Source organism: Canariomyces notabilis, assembly GCF_033297395.1.
Source record: "Canariomyces notabilis strain CBS 508.74 unplaced genomic scaffold N656scaffold_19, whole genome shotgun sequence".
Classification (NCBI taxonomy): Eukaryota; Fungi; Ascomycota; class Sordariomycetes; order Sordariales; family Chaetomiaceae; genus Canariomyces; species Canariomyces notabilis.
The window spans coordinates 128,945-145,818 of record NW_027041841.1 but is presented as its reverse complement, the minus strand read 5'-3'; the positions used below and the strand labels follow the sequence as shown (position 1 = coordinate 145,818).

Sequence of the window (16,874 nt, the reverse complement as noted above, 5' to 3'; positions counted from 1 at the left end):
AGCCAGCCTGCCCCATCTTTCCGCACTGGCAGTTCCCGCCACTGGACCTGAACCCTGTCGGTTGTGCCTGCCCTGTCTCAACGTCATGTGCCAGTTGGTCTGAGCTTTGCCGCATTTCATTCGCACTCCAGGCAACGCAATCGCAAACGTGAACCTGCCAACTTCCATCATCCCTCAGCACCAACGTCGGAACGCTTGACTCCATCGCCGTCGCACAGCCTCTCCCTTCCTTTGGACCCCGAACTTTGCGTGTCTCAGCCTGTGGTTTGATTCACAGATACGCCAGCCACAATAGACTTCGCCTTTGATTACTAGCGCCCTACTCCCTCCGGCCGTCTCGAGTGCTCTTTGTCCACTCCTGCTCACTGTCTTACTCTGCAACACCCGGAAACCCGGAATCATTTTGCGCTATCAACAATGGCGAATCCGCTCGACACAGACGCTGGCACCGAGCTTTTCAAACATTATGAAGCCGAATATCAACTGGTCCAAGCAGACCTGGTGCAGAAGCTTGACCAGATAGCCGAGTTGTCGGGGGAGCCGAGGAAGGCCGCGTTGAGTGCGGCCGAGCGGGCCTTGGAAGAGACGGGCGAGCTGCTGGACCAGATGCAGATGGAGAAGCAGAATGTGCCCTCCTCACAGCGCGGCGCCATCAACCGACGGCTGCGAGACTACAAGACCGATATTGACGGATACAAGCGCAAGCTGCGGACTCTGGCAGATGATCGGAGTGCCTTGTTTGGCGCACGATACAGCGACAATCCAGGCTCCTCGGCTGCTGATGCCCACTTTGAGCAAAGACAGCAGTTGTTATCGGGTATGTTTGCTGACCCATGGTGAGTGTACTCGGGGGCGCATTGCTTACCACGATACAGGGACGGAACGCCTGGACCGCAGTACGCAACGTCTCAAGGCCAGCCAGGCGTTAGCACACGAGACAGAGGCGATTGGAGCCAGCACGCTTGCGCAGTTGCAGCAACAGCGCGAGACGATCGACCACACAACGCGGGTCCTCTATGAGAGCGAGGGCTACGTTGATCGGAGTCTGAAGAGTCTCAAAGGGATCGCTCGTAGGTATGAGGTTTTTTCGTTCCCCCCAGACGGTATGGCTGTGCTGACAAGACGTTCTGAAGGATGGCTACGAATCGGGTGATCACCATTGCCATAATAACAGTGCTGGTATTGCTCATTATTGCTGTTATCTTTAGCAAATTCAGATGAATCGCTTAGGCCTCGGTCGGTTTGCTGTTGCAGGATAATTTTTTGGGCGACGGGTTAGAAGGGCGTTCCGGGTTCTGTAAGACGAGGTTGCGTTTTTCGGGCAGATGGTTTGGACCATGTCGATATGAAGGATTCTAGCCAGATTCTGGACACGCCGGGCAGTTTCAAGATACGCCGTAATGCACTCACCATAGTACATTCTTCGGTAGCGTAGAGTTTATAACGGTTTCTTTTCTTCTATGCATCAACATATGCTGCAGTATCTCCGTGCTGCTGCCCTCGCCAACCTCCTAAACTTGATTGATCTTTTGAAACTGTGTCGCGTACTGTGTGTTGTGGGGAGGACGCACTGTAATTACACGGCACTCAGGCTGCAGCGCAGTGCAATTCAGTTGTCGCGGGCACTGTAACCCAGGTACATAGTACCGTAGCAAACAACTTAAGTTCACCAGCCACTCATCCTCCATCTCAACTTTCTCAGGTTCCTCAACTGCCTCCACAATGCAAAGGTGATGTCTAGAAGGACCTTTCACGGCCATGGAACCGCCGGCCAAGCGCCCTCGATTTGGCCCTGTTCTACTCGAGGAGGATGATTCCGAGGCCGACGAATTGAATTCACACCCAGAAGAAGTGAATGCGCGTCGAGATCCAAACTTGCGGCTTGAGCGCTCACGCGCTTTTGCTGCCTTCAAGCTAAAGTCAGCATTCGAGCGCATTTTCGAAAAGTATGAGAAGGATTTCACTGGCGTGGGCGATGAGATTGACCTGAGAACCGGCGAAATCGTTGTCAACAATGGCCATATTCAGTCACTCAAGGATGCCCGGATGGGCAGCGAGGATGACGCGACATCTGAGGCCGAATCGCTGAATGAGGAAGAGATGCTCTCGCAGGGAAAGGCCGACATTGGGCTTAGAAGCCTGGGACGAAAAGCCCTGCCTTCAACTCCCAAAGTATCTGGGCCTTCACCCCTTCACGGCCGAGGCTGGCCTGCGACAGCGCCTCTGTTCGGCGATCCTCCAAGACTAGCGACTATGATGCAACCGGCCCAGATGCCGTTTGGCGGTACCCCCATTCATTATGGTGGACCTCTCACAGCGCCTGCCATTGACCCAACCTGGAGTGCCCCTGAGTTGCCGCTGCCCTCTTTCGGTAATCAACACGGTTCAGAAAGCGTAGAAGCTCCCCCCACGAAAAAAAAGCAGGCGCGGTCGTTGCTTAACGCCACTCCTCACCTTGGCGGTGAGGACGAGGATGACGTTCTTTTGGACGTGAGTCCGGCCAGCCACGATGGTAAAAGCCGAGAGGTGGTTGCGAAAAAGAAGAGACTGTCCCTGCCTCGTGCTCCATCTGAGCAGGTGGTCTCTGTGAAGAACAGACGAGCTGCAGTGACGAGCTCTAAGCAGAACTCGAGCGCCGCCAAGATGAGCAGGAATCACGGTCCTAAGAAGACGCTCGGCGAGCAGCCTTCAAGAGGAAGGTCTACAGCTCCCCAGTCGGATGCTCGTTCGGAAGTGAGCCTCACGAGGCTGAATTCAGTTTCAAAGGCTCAGGCTAGGGATAAAGACACCCCGATTGAACCCGAATTAACTCGCACAGAGAGGTTGACGCCCGGCAATACGTCCACCCCTGAAAGTGAAGATCGAGGGAAGACACAGGACGGAGAAAATCACGAAGTTGGTGTTGCGGAATCTCCGCTGTCGCATTATGCCCCTTCTGGACTTCTCCCTGAGCTCATGGATCCGGATATCTACCTCAATCTATCCTGTCCGGAAGGAAAAATAGCCAGAAAACCGCGGAATCAGACTCTGCGAGTTGAAATAGAAGCGAGCAGCCAGGCCGATCGCCGCTCATTCCGGAACATAATTCCTGAGTCAAGTGATGAAGATTCCCCTCGGATTCCGCGGTCTATTATCAGCGAAGGCGGGCTTGACGAATGGCCGAATGTTTCCAATGCCCAAGGCAAAGGCCCGCCTGATTCGAACAGAAATCCCACTCCTGAGAGCGGTGATCAGGTCCGAGCAGCATCAGCCGAAGTCTTTTCAAGAAACTTCGTAGATCCTGCCTATGCCTTTTCAGACGAGGATGAGCCAACGTTACCCAGGCAGAAGACCCGTCACAAGTCAAAGGTCGATGTCAGGGCCCCAGGAAACATGCCGGACACAGCCCAGAATGCGACGGCTCGCTATATTCAAGGGGCAAATGTAGCTGAGAAGCCCTGGAATGCGCATCACTCTGCTACCGCACGAGCTCCATCGCCCACTCTAAGTACCAATCTAGACGATGGCATGATGCCCTCTGTGAGCTCTCCCGTCCAGTCATCAGAGGCGCAACAGCAGCCAAGCCTGGAGTCGGCGGAAAGTGGCGTCAAATCTTCTGCGTCCGGCGGGGCACTGGATCCAGCACAGGCTAGGAGAACCTCAATGCATCCCTCCGACGAGTCATCGATACCCGAGCCGGAGGCGGAAGTGTCGTCGACAACAGCGCACCTAGAAACAAACACCAAGAGAGATGAGATTATACCGCCTCAGAAAGCGCAAAACTCACCTAGTGAAAGGCGGGGGCGGAATGCAGCTTTCAGAGCAGCGTCCCCTGTTGCTCTCCGGAGATCAAGGAGTCAAGAGAGCCCACTAATCCCGCATGGTATTCGAGAGCCAAGGGATCCAAGCTCGGCGACTTCTGAACCAGCCCAGGACCTGGAAACTCTAGCTTGCGACTCTGCAGGCTCCTCTCGGAATTTGGACCGAGGATCGCCAACTCTGACTGACCCTTCATCCAAACCCCCAGCCGCCGCCATAACCGCACTCACAGCAACATCCACATCAATACCCAACCAACCTCCATCAACCCCGACGAAACAAACCCCTCGCTCCCTGGCCTCAAGACCACAGCAACCAACCCGCTCGTCGTCAACATCCTTGACAACAACAGCAACGACGAAAAAGAAGAGACAAAGCATCCTCTCACTCATCTCAGACGACGACGACCAAGACGACGAGCTAATCATCACGCCCCGCCCGCCACGCTCAGCAGCCGGCCCTGCTGCGACCCCGATCCACATTGCGATTCGCTCCTCTCCCGCGGCTCACCATGTCCGCCTGTCGCTGGTGGCGGCGTCGTCGTCGTCAGGTTCGCTGAGAAAGAAGAGGAAATCAGTATCAACCCCGACAATGTCCACCCCGGCACGCAAGGGAGGCGTTCCAGGTTCGACTGCCCGGGGGTCACCTCACCCAATGGCGAGAGGGACTGGCGTGGAGGGGGACGGAGGGGAGGAGGGGGAGCTGGTTCAGACGCCTGGAGGCACAATGCGCAGGTGCGGGGAGGACGGGTTCGTATGCGGGAAGCCTTTCTGTTTCGCTTGTTTATGAACCTGGTTGGCTGCGTAGTTCAGAGCTTGATCCCGATGCGGGCAGCTTGGTGGCGAGCTCAGATGGAGATAAGCATACATGCATACATAACTTACATGTTAAGCATCCAGCGGTACCCTACGCCTCCGGTGAAGTTTGGTTTGCGGGATTGCCGCCGCTGCATACCTTTTTGATGGCCGACCGGGCCCAATTCTAACCTTGCTCCAAAAAATGGAGGGCGTGACGTCGTCACAACACAGAGGCAACAGAGGGTGTTGGAAAAGATACCCAGAATAAAACAAAACAAACAACCGGACGCTTCTTTCCCGTGTATTGGGAGTCCCTCCGCCTTACCCAGTCCTTGTTTATCTTGTCTTAATACCGGAGCTCCAACAAGGGCAACTGGCACTGAGAGTAGAGTATGGCTAGTACAGGTAGTACTTTGCTAGCCTGCCTAGCCCTTAACCACACAGGCTGTAATCCCAGGAGTGACCCAACCGACCGACCAGCCTAACCATTCCCATCCCTCCACTGACCCATCAACATCATGCCATGCAATGTGCTTTCCTAGTATTTTTCACACCACGAGGCACACAAATACCAGCACATGAAGACTGCTGAATGGAATAAGGCGAAAAACAATAAAAAGACCGAAAAATACACGCTACTGCAATTGCCGGACCACCCAACGCAAACCGTTCCATTTCCATAAGACATCACGTCCGCGCCGCTGTTGCATGGGAATATCATTCAGGGAAAGGATACGATACGATCCCCGTACCCGGTAAACTCGACCTCCGCGACGGCACCACAAGGCAAGCTGAAAAAAAAAGAGGTGAGGAGGGGCCTAGTTATATCGGCGAAACAGTAAGGCGAGCGGCGCACAGGTGAAGCCGCTCGCCTCCTAAGACTGCGTGCCCCCCGCCAGGTACTGCTGCAGGGTGGCCTCGTCGCGGATCGGGGCAAAGTAAGGGTGAGCCATGGCCTCCTTTGCCGTGAGGCGTTCCTGTGCGGGGGCGGGGATTGGTCAGTTTCAATAAAGCAAGCGTAACAGAACACGGGATCGGAAACATACCGCATGATCGTAGCGGAGCAGCTTGTCCAAAAAGTCAATGGCCTCGTTGCTGACGAACCTTTGGTTCTCCGAATTGACGAAGCTGTGCCAGGGCTTCTTCTGGAAGCGGCCCAGGATGTCGTCGTACTGGGCGTCGAGCTCAATCTCGTACTTGTCGAGGTAGTCAAACAGGTCGTCGGTGCCGAGGACCTTGGCGATCTTGACCAGCTGGTCGGCGTTGCTGTTGCCGTGGAAGAAGGGCTCCTTGCGGAAGATCATGGAGGCGAACATGGCGCCGAGACTCCACATGTCCAGGCTGTAGTCGTACTCCTGGAAGTCTACAAGCAGTTCGGGACCTTTGAAGTATCGCGACGCCACCCGGACGTTGTACTCGGTTCCTGGGTGGTAGAACTCGGCCAGGCCCCAGTCGATGAGGCGCAACTGGAATAGGTTAGCGTTTTGGTTCTCGAGAGATGGGCGAAAAGGGACAGGGAGGTGCATGCCTTCCTGTTCTCGTGATCGATCATAACGTTGTGAGGTTTCACATCGCGGTGCATGATGCCTTTGCTGTGACAGAAGTCCAGGGCCTTGAGCAGCTCGTAGATGTAATAGCGGACGTCGATGTCGTTGAACTTTGGGTAGAGGCTGCGGAAATCCGTGTTGTTTACGTATTCGAAGATGAGGGAAGGTGTTTTGCTCTATGACGGAGGGACAAGTCAGTCCTGCGATCTGGACAACCGACCGATCAGAGAGGAAGAAAGGGAACCAGCGCACCTGGGAGTCCCGGACCACGTCGAGGAGGGCAACGATATTCGGCCCCCCGGCCAGATTTTGCAGAATCTTGATCTCACGCTTTATCTTCTTCTTCTTAACAGGTTTGAGGACCTTGATGACGCATTTCTGGTAGTTGACGACATTGATGCCCTCGAAGACCTCGGAGTACTTTCCGCGGCCTGGACAGGTCAAAAGCGGTCAGCGAGTTGAAGGGGTTCACCGAGAAGGGGAGAGGACAAACCGATCTTCCTAACAACCTCGTAGTTTTCCAGGACGCCCCAGCCTGCAACGAACGAAGGTCAGCACGTGGACTTGTTCCGGCGGGCCTGCGCGCGGGAAGCGACGAAAGGGCCTGGATAGACTCACCGATATTAACGCTGTCATAGTCCCAGTAGCTACGGGGCATGTTTTGATTGACGTCGGCGTAGACGCGAGCCATCCTTGCGACCGGGGCGCCGAGTTGGGCGCGGCCTGCTAGCGAGGAATCGACGTTGCAAGTGGGAGGTTTCGCTTCGAAAAGGAGGGCATTGATTGTCAGCCAGGACAGTGAGGGGCACACACCCAGCATCGTATTTTTCGACCGTTAGCCCACTGCAGGCTGCAGCAGGTGGATTCGGTGGATGCGCTTTCCTGGACCCGGCAATCCTGGGATGTAACCTGATAAGAACCCTTATCTATAGCCGATTACCTTGATTACAGGTACCTCTCGAGCCTCTGTACTGGCAACAACTCCAATCCTCCTCAGGACGCGAGATCCATCCGAGCCATTGCAGACTTGCAGTAGCACAACGTTTTACATACGGGTCTGATTCCATCATCAGTGCGTGCTGGAATTTCAATGTTTCTTTGTGACTCTAGGCAGATGCAGACTCAGTGCATTTTATGATTTCTTTATCATGTAACGACTTGAGGCGTCGAGCTTTTTTGGAGCTGTCAACACCAACTCTCGCCGGCTGCGACTGCTGGGCACACCTGTCTCACACTATGAACCCGGCCAATGAGCGGCCAGCTTTGACTCCAAAACCGCAAACTCGCGTTGCATCGGCATCATGGGCCATGGCACCCTGCTCCAGTCCATTATTATGCGATGGCTTATTATTACCAGGGAGGGCCCTCATGTTTGCCCAAGACCCAGACTCGCTCCCAAGCTTGAGTCATCAATCCCTCTTGGATCTCGTCTGCCGCCTGCTGTTTGAAGATGGACGTCAGATCGCGTCGCATTCCGTCTACTGCCCTTGACGACGCGGCATCTATCCGTTCCAGGAATTATCATGGAATCGCTCATCACCTGCGACCCGTCGAATCGCGCTACTCTCTTCGTGAGCAGTTCGCAGCAACGCGGAGGGAATATGAATTTGGCTTCGACGACGCTTCTTCGATCCTGGAACGGTCCATCTATCCAAGTGATGAGCTCGGTGACACGGTCGTCGTTGGTGCTGAGCCAGCGGCCCCTGAGCACGGGTTCCTCGATAAGGGCCCCGTCTCCCGGAACTGTTATGAGTTGCTCTGCCTACCAAACGAGCCATCGCTCTCTCCTGATCAGGTTCGCAAAGCAGCGCACCGTCTCGTCCAGGTGCTCGCAGTCGAAAAGCAGCCCTTACGCCTGCAAGGACCGGCAGCCTTTCACCTCGGCCTAGCCCAGGCCGCCTTTGAGACTCTGGTTGAGCCCTCCCGGAGGCTGGGTTATGACCTCTCAGACCTTGGTGAGACCGACTTGGACTGCGATGGGGATATCCCTGATGACGACGATACCGCCCTTGATCCGGAAGGCAGCAGTACCACGTATGAAAGCAGCATCCACGAGCAATATCTGCTCCTAACGCAACGAGAGGCCCGGGCAAGTACCGATATCGGGTTGCGGGTAGATGCTTCGTCTTTGCTCGCTTCACAACGAGGCGCTCGGCGGCATCGCTCAGGTTTGGAAGTTGTCGACTTCTCCATCCGGCAATCAGCCACCGCCAGCGTGCCTGCTCTAAGAAAGCCGATAGAGAGTACGGCGCTATTTCTTCGGGGCTGGTTCGGTAAAGGAGGCCAACCCCTTCGGATTACAGACCCAACTGTCACCGCCACCATGGGGACGCACGGTTTACTGGACGAGCCATTCAAACTCGCACCGCTCTTTCTCGACCGCTATCAGCCTCCGGGACCTGCAATCCATGGACCTAGACGCACGGAGCAGCTGCTTTCTTCACGATTCCTCCCGGTTGCGAACCTTAACTTACGCCAGGAGATCTTTTGGGAGCCCCAACGGACACAAAGCGAGTCTCCAAGGGTTTTCCCCAGATCTCTCCCGGGCCTTGTGATCGAGCACGAATTGGAGCTTCTACCCCGGCTGTCCACATCGCTCCGGTTGGGCTACTCAACCAACCCTCCCGGACTTCGCGAGCCTGTCAACGTCGAGATATTCGCTCGGAAACCGATAAAACCAAGGACCAATGTATCACCTGATTTAGGGTTTGCTATTCATAGCAATGTTGGGCCCGGGACTGCTTTCGTCCTTGCCGACGGAGGCGACTGGGACCTGCGGTCCTCAAAGGAATGCAGAGAGCTCTCCAAGTTTTCCAAAGTGTCAGGAGCCTTCGCGCACGTTATGGACATGTTCCGGAACCCTCCAACTGTTGAAGCCGGGTATGCGTTTGGGAGACACGACCTGGGCATACAGTCCCAACAGGCGTTGACCAAGCCGGCGGACCGGGGGCTCGCAGCGATAGACTGCGACATGGACAAGAATAAGGCCAGCTCATGGACTCTATCGACTGGTTGGACACCAGGTAATGTAGCAGCCTACCTTCGGTACGGCAGAGATCTGTTCTCCTTCACCTCAATGACAGCAACCCGGCGAAAAGCAGGTCTCCGAGCCGAGGTCGAGCTCGCGGGGACCGCGCAACGGGATTTCTTTCTCGCCTTTCGCGCTCTGCGGCGCGTAGGGCGTTTCTCCAAAGCCGGGCTAGAAGTGGGCATCTCGCCGAGCAATCTGCACCTCTCATTCTACTGGTCGCGTCTCGGACAGCGGATCAGCCTGCCCTTATTGTTCTCCACCAAGCCCAGGCTGGGCAGCTCCAAGCTGCTCTTCTGGACCACGGTGTTCCCCTTTGCCGCGCTTGCTGCGTGGGAACTCTACCGCCAGCGCCGTCTGGTGGCGAAAGTTGTGGCGGCCAAAAGCAATAACACGGCGATGCACAGGGATAGGAAGATCCAGGACTACGTCGCGCGCCGCCGCGCTGAGGCCGACGAGCTGACCGCCATCCTTGCCACGGGCGTCGAGCCGCGCCAGAACGTTGAGCGCAACCGAGGCGGGCTCGTTATTGTCAGCGCCAAATACGGCGTGCGAGATGCGCCGCCTGAGGAGGTCGCCGACGTCACCATTGCGTTGGCGGCGCTAGTGGATGAGGACGGGAGGCTTGTCATACCTAGGGGGATCCGCAAGAGCCGCCTGCTCGGCTTCTGGGATCCGGCGCCTATGAGTACCAAGGTGTTAAGAGTGAGGTATTTGTGGCAGGGCAAGGAGCTGGCGGTTGAGGTTTGTGGGAGGGAGGAGTTAAGGCTCCCTTGAGCCTTGATCCGGTGGATTATGAGATGTGTTTGTATGGGACTATGATGATGGGTGATGAGGCATGTTTTTTTATGAGGGAGGGTTGAGAATGGGTGTTGGGCATGACGGTTTGTGTATCAATTTCCCCTCGAGCGAACGGGAGTTGGATATTTTTACCCTGATTGAATGTGTTGATCATCCTGTGGTTGGACGATGGGAAAATGACTAGATAACAGAAAGAAGGAGAATAAGGGAAGAAAGCAACAAAGCTCGAACAGGCGGTCTTTGTGCGAGCCTCGTACTAGCCTGCATGAATACGGTTCAGCATTGGGTCTGTCAAACAGAAAGCTGGGGCCAGGGATGGACGACTACACCCAGCGAGATGGGTGTGTGCTTGGCTATTGGTGAAGGTATCGTCTTATAATCCAGCTCTTGCGTAGGACTCCCTTGAGTGCTGACATGCTTTAGGCGAGCATCTAAAATGCATAAGCCCCTGAGAAGGCATGTCGTCGCCCAGCAACAATCAGCCTCCGCACTCAGAGATCCATTTTAGGGCTGCCCCGCATTCAGGGGCAATGGAAACTAGGTCTGGTCTTGATCCGTCGCCTTCGCCAGAAGTTTCATATTGACATTGTGTCTATCTTCAGGCTTACTTATATACTGGAGCTGCAGCGCAGTTGAACCATTTCTTCTTCCACAGTGCCTACTGGTTAGTAGTATTGGCAACGATGATACCACCCGCTGAGCTCCCCTCTACGGGGTCCAAGTGGGCACGGTGGACGGCCCAGTGGGCGTCTCGTTGATGACGTCGTTCTGGCGGGTGCAGCCGCTCTTGGCCGTGATGGCGGCCGGGCAGGCCACCTGCCTGAAGGTGACGTCCGGGTTGTCGGCGCCCATGAACCTGGAGGGGGCTGTCAGCTCATATTACTCCTCTAGGCGAGACAAAAAGAAACATACCAATCGAAGCGCCAATTGCATCCGGCCTTGAGCTTCTCGGGGAAGCTCTCACACTCGCTCTTGGATCCGATTCCGCCGTAGCGCTGGCCCCAGCCGTTTGGCGGCGCGCCGTATTGGTTGGTGCATGCTGTTTTTGAAGTGTCAGATGGCTGACTTTGAACGGCCACAAGGAGAAGGTCTTACCGTTAAAAATGCCGACACCACCGCCGGGCATCTATTTGGGCGTCGCCATGTAAGTACGTACACGAAACAGGGCGGCACAGCTGAAAAGAGAAAAGGAGGACACCAACCGCAATATCAAAGTGATTATTCCCCAGATCCCCTCCCGTATTAGTCGCCTGCACAACCATCTTCTTACCCGCCACTGGCCCGCTGGTAAAAGTCAACTCATAGCAGGCACAGCACCAAGCGGCCTCGTTGGAGCCCGCAATGTTGACGGCGGCCCAGCCGTAGGCGACCGTCTCGTTGACGGCCCAGGGGCTCTGGGAGGAGCACATGTAGGCGGAGCCGCCGCTGTCGCAGCCGGAGCGCGTGTTGCCGCCGTCGTTGAGCGGGTTGTCGTTCTTGTCGCACGTCCGTACCGGGGAAGGCGAGTTGCCCTTGCGCGGCCACGCGCACGACGGCTTGCAGCAGTCCCAGTACCGCGTCGTCCGCCCGCTGCCCGACGCGCCCTGCGCCGAGACGAAGACGGGTCCAAGCAGGAGGGACAAGGGGGCCAGCAGGGAGAGGTGCATCGTGAAGTTGTCTACTTTGGTAAATAGTAGAGTGAGAGTATCAGATAATACACAGACAGCTACTACTGAGTATAGTAGTAGGCAAGGATCCTGGTCTGCAATGTTCAAAGGCGCCAGTCGCCAGGTCCCAATCCCAAGACCAAAGGGCAGGACACAACCAGGAAATATACCCCCCTCCCCCCTCTCCAGCCACTTAATAGCACCAGTAAGTAAACTCACCTTCACTTGAGCCTGGAACCGCAGCGGGGGATCTCTCAAGGACTAGTAGTATACCCAAATGAAACCCCCATCTCCCGCTCCGCACCGCTCCGTAGGGAGAAACAGCCCAAAACGGCCGCCAGCATATGAAAGCCGTCAGCGGATGGCAAGGGGGGTTATGAGTGGCCCATAATAAGTGATCGGCACCAGCTTCCGAACAAGCGGAACTTATCCCGCCCTGTCCCTGATTTCCAGTTACCACCTTACCGCACAGTACGTCAGCAGGGCACATCAGTTCCCACCAGATCGGCACCGTCCGTCCATCGGTTCTGCTGCGGCGCATACAGAGCAGGGGGGAAAGGGTAGGGGGCAACAACTGCGGCAGGTATATTACCTGCTCTTGGCTCCCCGCATTACAGAGGAACATACCCATTGGCATGGCGTGTTCAGAATGTGGAGGTGGACGGGGAAGAAGGAGGGTTTAGCACTATAACACCCCAGATTAATATATGTACATATATCTGCCCAGTGAGCAAAATAGGCGGCGTTCGCATATCGACCCGCAAGCGAACCAATTCCTTAGAATGCTCGGTTGGAACTCCACGGTTTCCCGGTATTATATGTGAGAGCAATGACGGGGAACGGCGTAGGACAACAAAGACAAGATGAATTTGGCTAGCTGGCTGGTGTATCCGCAACCGATCGTTTCACGACAAGCACATGTGATATTCCGTGAGATTCCCAGCTACCCACAGAAAACACTTTTCAAAAAAAACCAGCCGTCCCCGGGCTTCCTACCCACCCAGCAGATCGAGACTAGCCCTTACCAACCACAGGAGAGATTTAGAACCCCCATCCTCTACCTTCATCACGCTTTTCCTCAAGCGCCTCCCCTGCACGCCGCGCAAGATTGCTAAGGAAGCCGGCAGCACCAGATTCTTCCTCCTCCTCTTCGTCATTCCGGCGACGGCCATAGGACTGTTCCTCGCGACGCTCAGGGCGCTCCTCACGGCGCTCATAGCTGTCTTCGTCCCGACGGCCGTATCCTCCACCATAGCTGTCCTCATCACGGCGATCATAACCCCCGCCATAGCTGTCCTGATTACGACGACCATAGCCCCCACCATAGCTGTCCTCGTCGCGCCGGCCGTAGTCCTCCCGGCCACCGTAGCTCTGTTCGTCGCGGCGACCGTATCCCCCGCTACCGCCATAGCTGGTTGTCTCTTCCTCGCGGCGATAGCCGCCACTGCTCTCATAGCGGGTCTCTGTGCGTTCCTCCGTGTAGCTGTAGGCCTCGCCACGACGGCCGTTGTCCTCTTGCTCATAGCGGCGGTACTCGCTCCGTCCGCCGCCGCCGCCCCCGTATTGCGTCTCATTGTACTCGGCCTGGCCATAGCGATTGCCTTGGCGGCCGTATTCCGTAGTCGTCTGCGTGTAGCCGCCATCGTCGGTGCGTCCGCCAGACTGGTAGGTCTGGGTCTCCTCCCGCCCGAAGCCGCCGCCTAGGATTCCGCCGGCCACCCTGCCCAACAGGCCTCCAATGTCGTCTTGGCCGCCGCCGCCACCACCGAAGCCAGATTGTTGGACTGCGCCTCCGAGGGTTTGCTTGACACCACCGACAATGGCGTCGGCGGCGGCGCCGGCAATGCGGTCCTCCATTGTCAGGTTCTCTTCGTTGAAATTTTTGCGCATCTTGAGCTTCTTGCCGCATCCGTGGCCGCAGTCATGCTCACCCTCGCGGTGGTTCTCGCCTCTCTCGACGCCGCTACGGCTCAGCTTCCGCCGGTATTCGTCGCGCTGGCCCTCGTCCATCTCCTGCCACCACTCCTCAACGCTGCGGAAGATCAGGTTGCGGCCCTCCTCGGCGCCGTCGGGACCCATGTCGCGTTGCGCAGGGTGATGCAGCACACCGTAGATGACCTTGTTAAGCATGCGGTCGACATCCATGTGAGGGTTGTCCCAGGCTTCCATGAGCTGAGGGACCACCCAGCCCACGACCTTGGAGGCGGTGCGGCCAGCAATTTCGTTGAGAATCTGGCCCTGTTGTTAGCTTCGCAATCACAGCCTCAAAGTTTTCTGCTTACGTTGGTAAAGTGGTCCTTGGCTAGCATCGAGTGGGTCGGGTCGCTGCAGTCGTCGTCCTCAAAGACAATGTGCTGCTCGTGCTTACTGCTCTCGATGATCTCGCTGGCGCCCGTAGCGAGCTCGTTCTTGATCTGGTCAATGACGGGGATCACGAAAGGCGCAATCATTGAAAAGACGAAAAGCGAGAGCTGCTCCTCCAGCTGCTCGATGATCTTGGGCAGAATCGGGATCTGTTCAATGGCCTCCGTGATGCTCTGGAGAACCTCGTCGTGGAACTGAATGGCAGGCATGACCTGCTGGAACACCTGCTGGATATACTGAGTGAACTCTTCTGGATCCCTGGGTGACACCGTCATGTTCTGCATCTGGGCGGCCTGGGCGTTGTTCTGGAGGTCGTCCATCTTTGCTTTCTTGTCATCACCACCGAACAAGCCATCGGGAATCTTATCGAGCAGATCACGAAGGAAGCTGGTGTCGCTGTTCCGGCTTTGATCAAGGGTCCCCTCCAGGTCCTCAATCTCGCTCTGGATCATCTTATCGGACACTGTCTCTTATTAGTTTCTGTTATCAACGGGACATGTGTTGGGGATCAAGTACCTTCTCCAGTGACGGAGTGGAGAAAGTCGACACCCCCAAAAGTGCCGGTGACGATAGGATAGACCGAGTGGCGAGCACCAGGAATCCTGATTTTGGTGTTCCGGCCGACATGAGGGAATACGTCCCGCTCCCCCAGTTCAATCAAAGCCAGCTCGGTGTAGTTGCTGTGAGCAAAGAAGTCTTTTGTTTGATTTGTTAGAACCCATTCGGATTTGGGGGAAGGGATGGTTATGGAACTCCATACCTTCGAGACAGTGGAGGCCGGTTCCAAGCAGGCGAAGGGCTTCGTAGAGCTCTTCCTTCCTCTGGCTTCGCCCGTACGAGCGACCCAGCTCGATAGACTTGGCGAAGAGACGGCGGACATGCAACGCCGAGGTCATGATGCCGGCATTCTCGTTGGCAATGTAGTTCTTCATGCCCGTCTCCTCGTCGATAGCCAGCTCAACGGACTCGTCCACAGGCCCGCGTAGGCGGCGGTCGTACTGTCTCGCATCCATGTTGTCGGCGTAGTTCTTGGGGTTGTCAATATGGTCCTCGGGACGGTAGCAGCCAAGGCGGTCGGCCGTGACCTCGAATTCGCGGCTACCATAGCCGAACGTCAGGAAGCCTAGGATGCACAGCAAGAGACGGATGGCCTCGGCCGACACGCTCTTGACGGTGCCCACGTCAATGGCTTGGGAATAGTCTCGGAGCCAGTTCCCAAAGTAAACACGGGAAACCATCAACTTGTCGAACTTCTTGCCGCCGGCGGCGCGAGCCATGATAATTCTGAGAAGTACATCCTCGATATCGCCATGACGCCCTGCGGTCAATAGCATGGAGCGTCAGCACTGGTCAGACAGGCTTGAAAGAGTTGGGCAAGCAGCGTCAGAGGTAAGCATCTCACAGTTCTGGCCCTCGACCTTGGAGATCCCTGCGATGTTGCCGGCGCCGAAAGCGAGCGTAGGTCGCACAAAGCAGAAGAGAACGATGAACCCGAGCAAGAACGGGTAAAGTTTAAAGGATGTCATGGCTACGGCTGCGGTTCGGTATTGAGAGTTCCAGTTGGATGAAGGTGGAAGACCCTGAGAATTCAGCAGAGGGAGCGGTCAAGGAGAAAACAGGTGGTGCGGGGCAAAGGGGAGCAGGCAAAAGAACTAGGCAGATCCTGGCAGGTAGTGTAATCTGATGATGTTTTGGTTTTGGATGTGTGGGCGATTCGTGATGCAATCGGGATCATGTACTACTGTCTACAAGCAAGCAGCGATGGCGAGAGGTAAAATATTCGGACGAAGTCGGCTCAAGGAAAGATGCCTGATCCAACTTCCATGCCGTCGTCCTGACCACTGCTAGAGATGGAGGGGCACACATGCCACTCTCGGGCTGCTTGAGAAATGAGTGGCCCATCGTGGTGTTACTCGTTATGCCAACCAGTTTCAGGCAATCAGAAACACGCCAAGCCGACCATTCAGCTTGCTCGGTACAGAGGCACAGGAGGAGGAGGGGTTCCTTTTTCGTGGAGAGGGGTCGATTGTGGGAAGCAGTGCCGGATCTAGGAGTGGGGCAAGCATGAAGCTTTGCGTTGGAAGTGGGGCATGCTGCAAAGGTACCGAGGTACCTACCCTCAGCTACCCAAATACAGTATAGTGCAGAGCTAGCACCGCAGTTATGCCAATGCCGCGCGTTATGCGGGGTTTGGCACCTTTCGATAATAAAGCTTGGGTTGCCCTGTGAGGGCGCGACTCACTGTGATGTGATGGCGTTTGTCGATACTCGATGGTGTTTTTGCCTTATCTGCTCATCCGTGTAAGATGAGATTGCTGGCGAAGCTTGTATCGACTTGAGGTTATTCTCTGCGGATAGCCGTACTCTCACTGGAGCATGACAAAGTTTCTTGACATTGTCGCGTCCGCCAGAGCCCAAGCTTCAAGATAGATCGCTTGACCTTGGGAGCCCAATCTGCCTTCCAATACCCAGCCCTTTATGCTTGTATATATGTGAGCTAAGGTACCGAGCTTCCTGCACACTATCGTCGGGATCCCTTCTTGAATCTACCCGTGCCGTAACTAAGGTACGTTACCTAGATGCGGCAGTTGAGATAGCGCAGGACGCGTTTGGACGAGGTGAGCTAACCTCGGGCACCCATAACCTGGAAACCTTTGCCAAGACGTAACTACATATCACGTATTGTACGACTACTGCTTGTAAGTACTGGCAGCGAGACTCGAACACATATTTACATTACTAGCATCACATAACGACTGGATGGCAGATTAGTTACTGTCAGGGATGCTCGAAGGGAGCGGAACTACTCTGGTTCGGGCCTGACTGTATACTTGTTGTGTATGAGTAGCACGAGACATAGGTGGTTTCGGTTCTACGATGTCCGAGAACAAAC

At 55.7% G+C, this 16,874-nt stretch overlaps 6 protein-coding genes across 6 annotated transcripts; 3 read left to right on the top strand and 3 right to left on the bottom strand.

The window, feature by feature from the left end:
- The first annotated feature begins 9 nt into the window (after window positions 1–9).
- Window positions 10–1,496, top strand: N656DRAFT_781653 (V-snare-domain-containing protein). The gene is made up of 3 exons (XM_064815623.1): window positions 10–817; window positions 876–1,074; window positions 1,134–1,496. The coding sequence occupies exons 1-3, from the start codon at window positions 418–420 to the stop codon at window positions 1,219–1,221; spliced, it is 687 nt and encodes a 228-aa protein (XP_064668024.1). The 5' UTR covers window positions 10–417; the 3' UTR covers window positions 1,222–1,496.
- N656DRAFT_781652 (uncharacterized protein) lies at window positions 1,497–4,596 on the top strand. Its single transcript, XM_064815622.1, has one exon. The coding sequence runs from the start codon at window positions 1,759–1,761 to the stop codon at window positions 4,585–4,587; it is 2,829 nt and encodes a 942-aa protein (XP_064668023.1). The 5' UTR covers window positions 1,497–1,758; the 3' UTR covers window positions 4,588–4,596.
- Window positions 4,597–4,994: 398 nt separating this feature from the next.
- N656DRAFT_809982 (Pkinase-domain-containing protein) lies at window positions 4,995–6,962 on the bottom strand (the record flags this gene model as incomplete). Its single annotated transcript, XM_064818362.1, has 6 exons — window positions 4,995–5,572; window positions 5,642–6,061; window positions 6,124–6,318; window positions 6,395–6,573; window positions 6,636–6,677; window positions 6,761–6,962. 6 exons carry the CDS (start codon window positions 6,960–6,962, stop codon window positions 5,471–5,473), a joined length of 1,140 nt encoding a protein of 379 aa, XP_064668022.1. The 3' UTR covers window positions 4,995–5,470.
- Window positions 6,963–7,592: 630 nt separating this feature from the next.
- On the top strand, window positions 7,593–9,947 carry N656DRAFT_713814 (uncharacterized protein; the record flags this gene model as incomplete). Its single annotated transcript, XM_064811923.1, has 2 exons — window positions 7,593–9,743; window positions 9,822–9,947. 2 exons carry the CDS (start codon window positions 7,593–7,595, stop codon window positions 9,945–9,947), a joined length of 2,277 nt encoding a protein of 758 aa, XP_064668021.1.
- A 613-nt stretch (window positions 9,948–10,560) lies between these two features.
- Window positions 10,561–11,956, bottom strand: N656DRAFT_781648 (glycoside hydrolase family 45 protein). Its single transcript, XM_064815621.1, has 4 exons — window positions 11,174–11,956; window positions 11,067–11,097; window positions 10,884–11,010; window positions 10,561–10,827 (listed from the first exon to the last, which is right to left on the bottom strand). The coding sequence occupies exons 1-4, from the start codon at window positions 11,615–11,617 to the stop codon at window positions 10,680–10,682; spliced, it is 750 nt and encodes a 249-aa protein (XP_064668020.1). The 5' UTR covers window positions 11,618–11,956; the 3' UTR covers window positions 10,561–10,679.
- A 376-nt stretch (window positions 11,957–12,332) lies between these two features.
- Window positions 12,333–15,971, bottom strand: N656DRAFT_838352 (Het-C-domain-containing protein). The gene is made up of 5 exons (XM_064818851.1): window positions 15,384–15,971; window positions 14,742–15,299; window positions 14,498–14,677; window positions 13,900–14,444; window positions 12,333–13,849 (listed from the first exon to the last, which is right to left on the bottom strand). Exons 1-5 carry the CDS (start codon window positions 15,505–15,507, stop codon window positions 12,659–12,661), a joined length of 2,598 nt encoding a protein of 865 aa, XP_064668019.1. The 5' UTR covers window positions 15,508–15,971; the 3' UTR covers window positions 12,333–12,658.
- Between the last annotated feature and the right edge of the window lie 903 nt (window positions 15,972–16,874).

Coding starts and splice junctions, on each gene's coding strand:
- N656DRAFT_838352 (XM_064818851.1), bottom strand. CDS start 15,507: ATGACATCCTTTAAACTTTACCCGTTCTTGCTCGGGTTCATCGTTCTC. Junction 14,678..14,741: donor CGGCCTCCACTGTCTCGAAG/GTATGGAGTTCC, acceptor ATCAAACAAAAG/ACTTCTTTGCTCACAGCAAC. Junction 14,445..14,497: donor CCACTCCGTCACTGGAGAAG/GTACTTGATCCC, acceptor AATAAGAGACAG/TGTCCGATAAGATGATCCAG.
- N656DRAFT_781648 (XM_064815621.1), bottom strand. CDS start 11,617: ATGCACCTCTCCCTGCTGGCCCCCTTGTCCCTCCTGCTTGGACCCGTC. Junction 11,011..11,066: donor TGGTGTCGGCATTTTTAACG/GTAAGACCTTCT, acceptor CTTCAAAAACAG/CATGCACCAACCAATACGGC. Junction 10,828..10,883: donor TGCAATTGGCGCTTCGATTG/GTATGTTTCTTT, acceptor AGCCCCCTCCAG/GTTCATGGGCGCCGACAACC.
- N656DRAFT_781653 (XM_064815623.1), top strand. CDS start 418: ATGGCGAATCCGCTCGACACAGACGCTGGCACCGAGCTTTTCAAACAT. Junction 818..875: donor AAGACAGCAGTTGTTATCGG/GTATGTTTGCTG, acceptor ACCACGATACAG/GGACGGAACGCCTGGACCGC. Junction 1,075..1,133: donor CTCAAAGGGATCGCTCGTAG/GTATGAGGTTTT, acceptor GACGTTCTGAAG/GATGGCTACGAATCGGGTGA.
- N656DRAFT_781652 (XM_064815622.1), top strand. CDS start 1,759: ATGGAACCGCCGGCCAAGCGCCCTCGATTTGGCCCTGTTCTACTCGAG.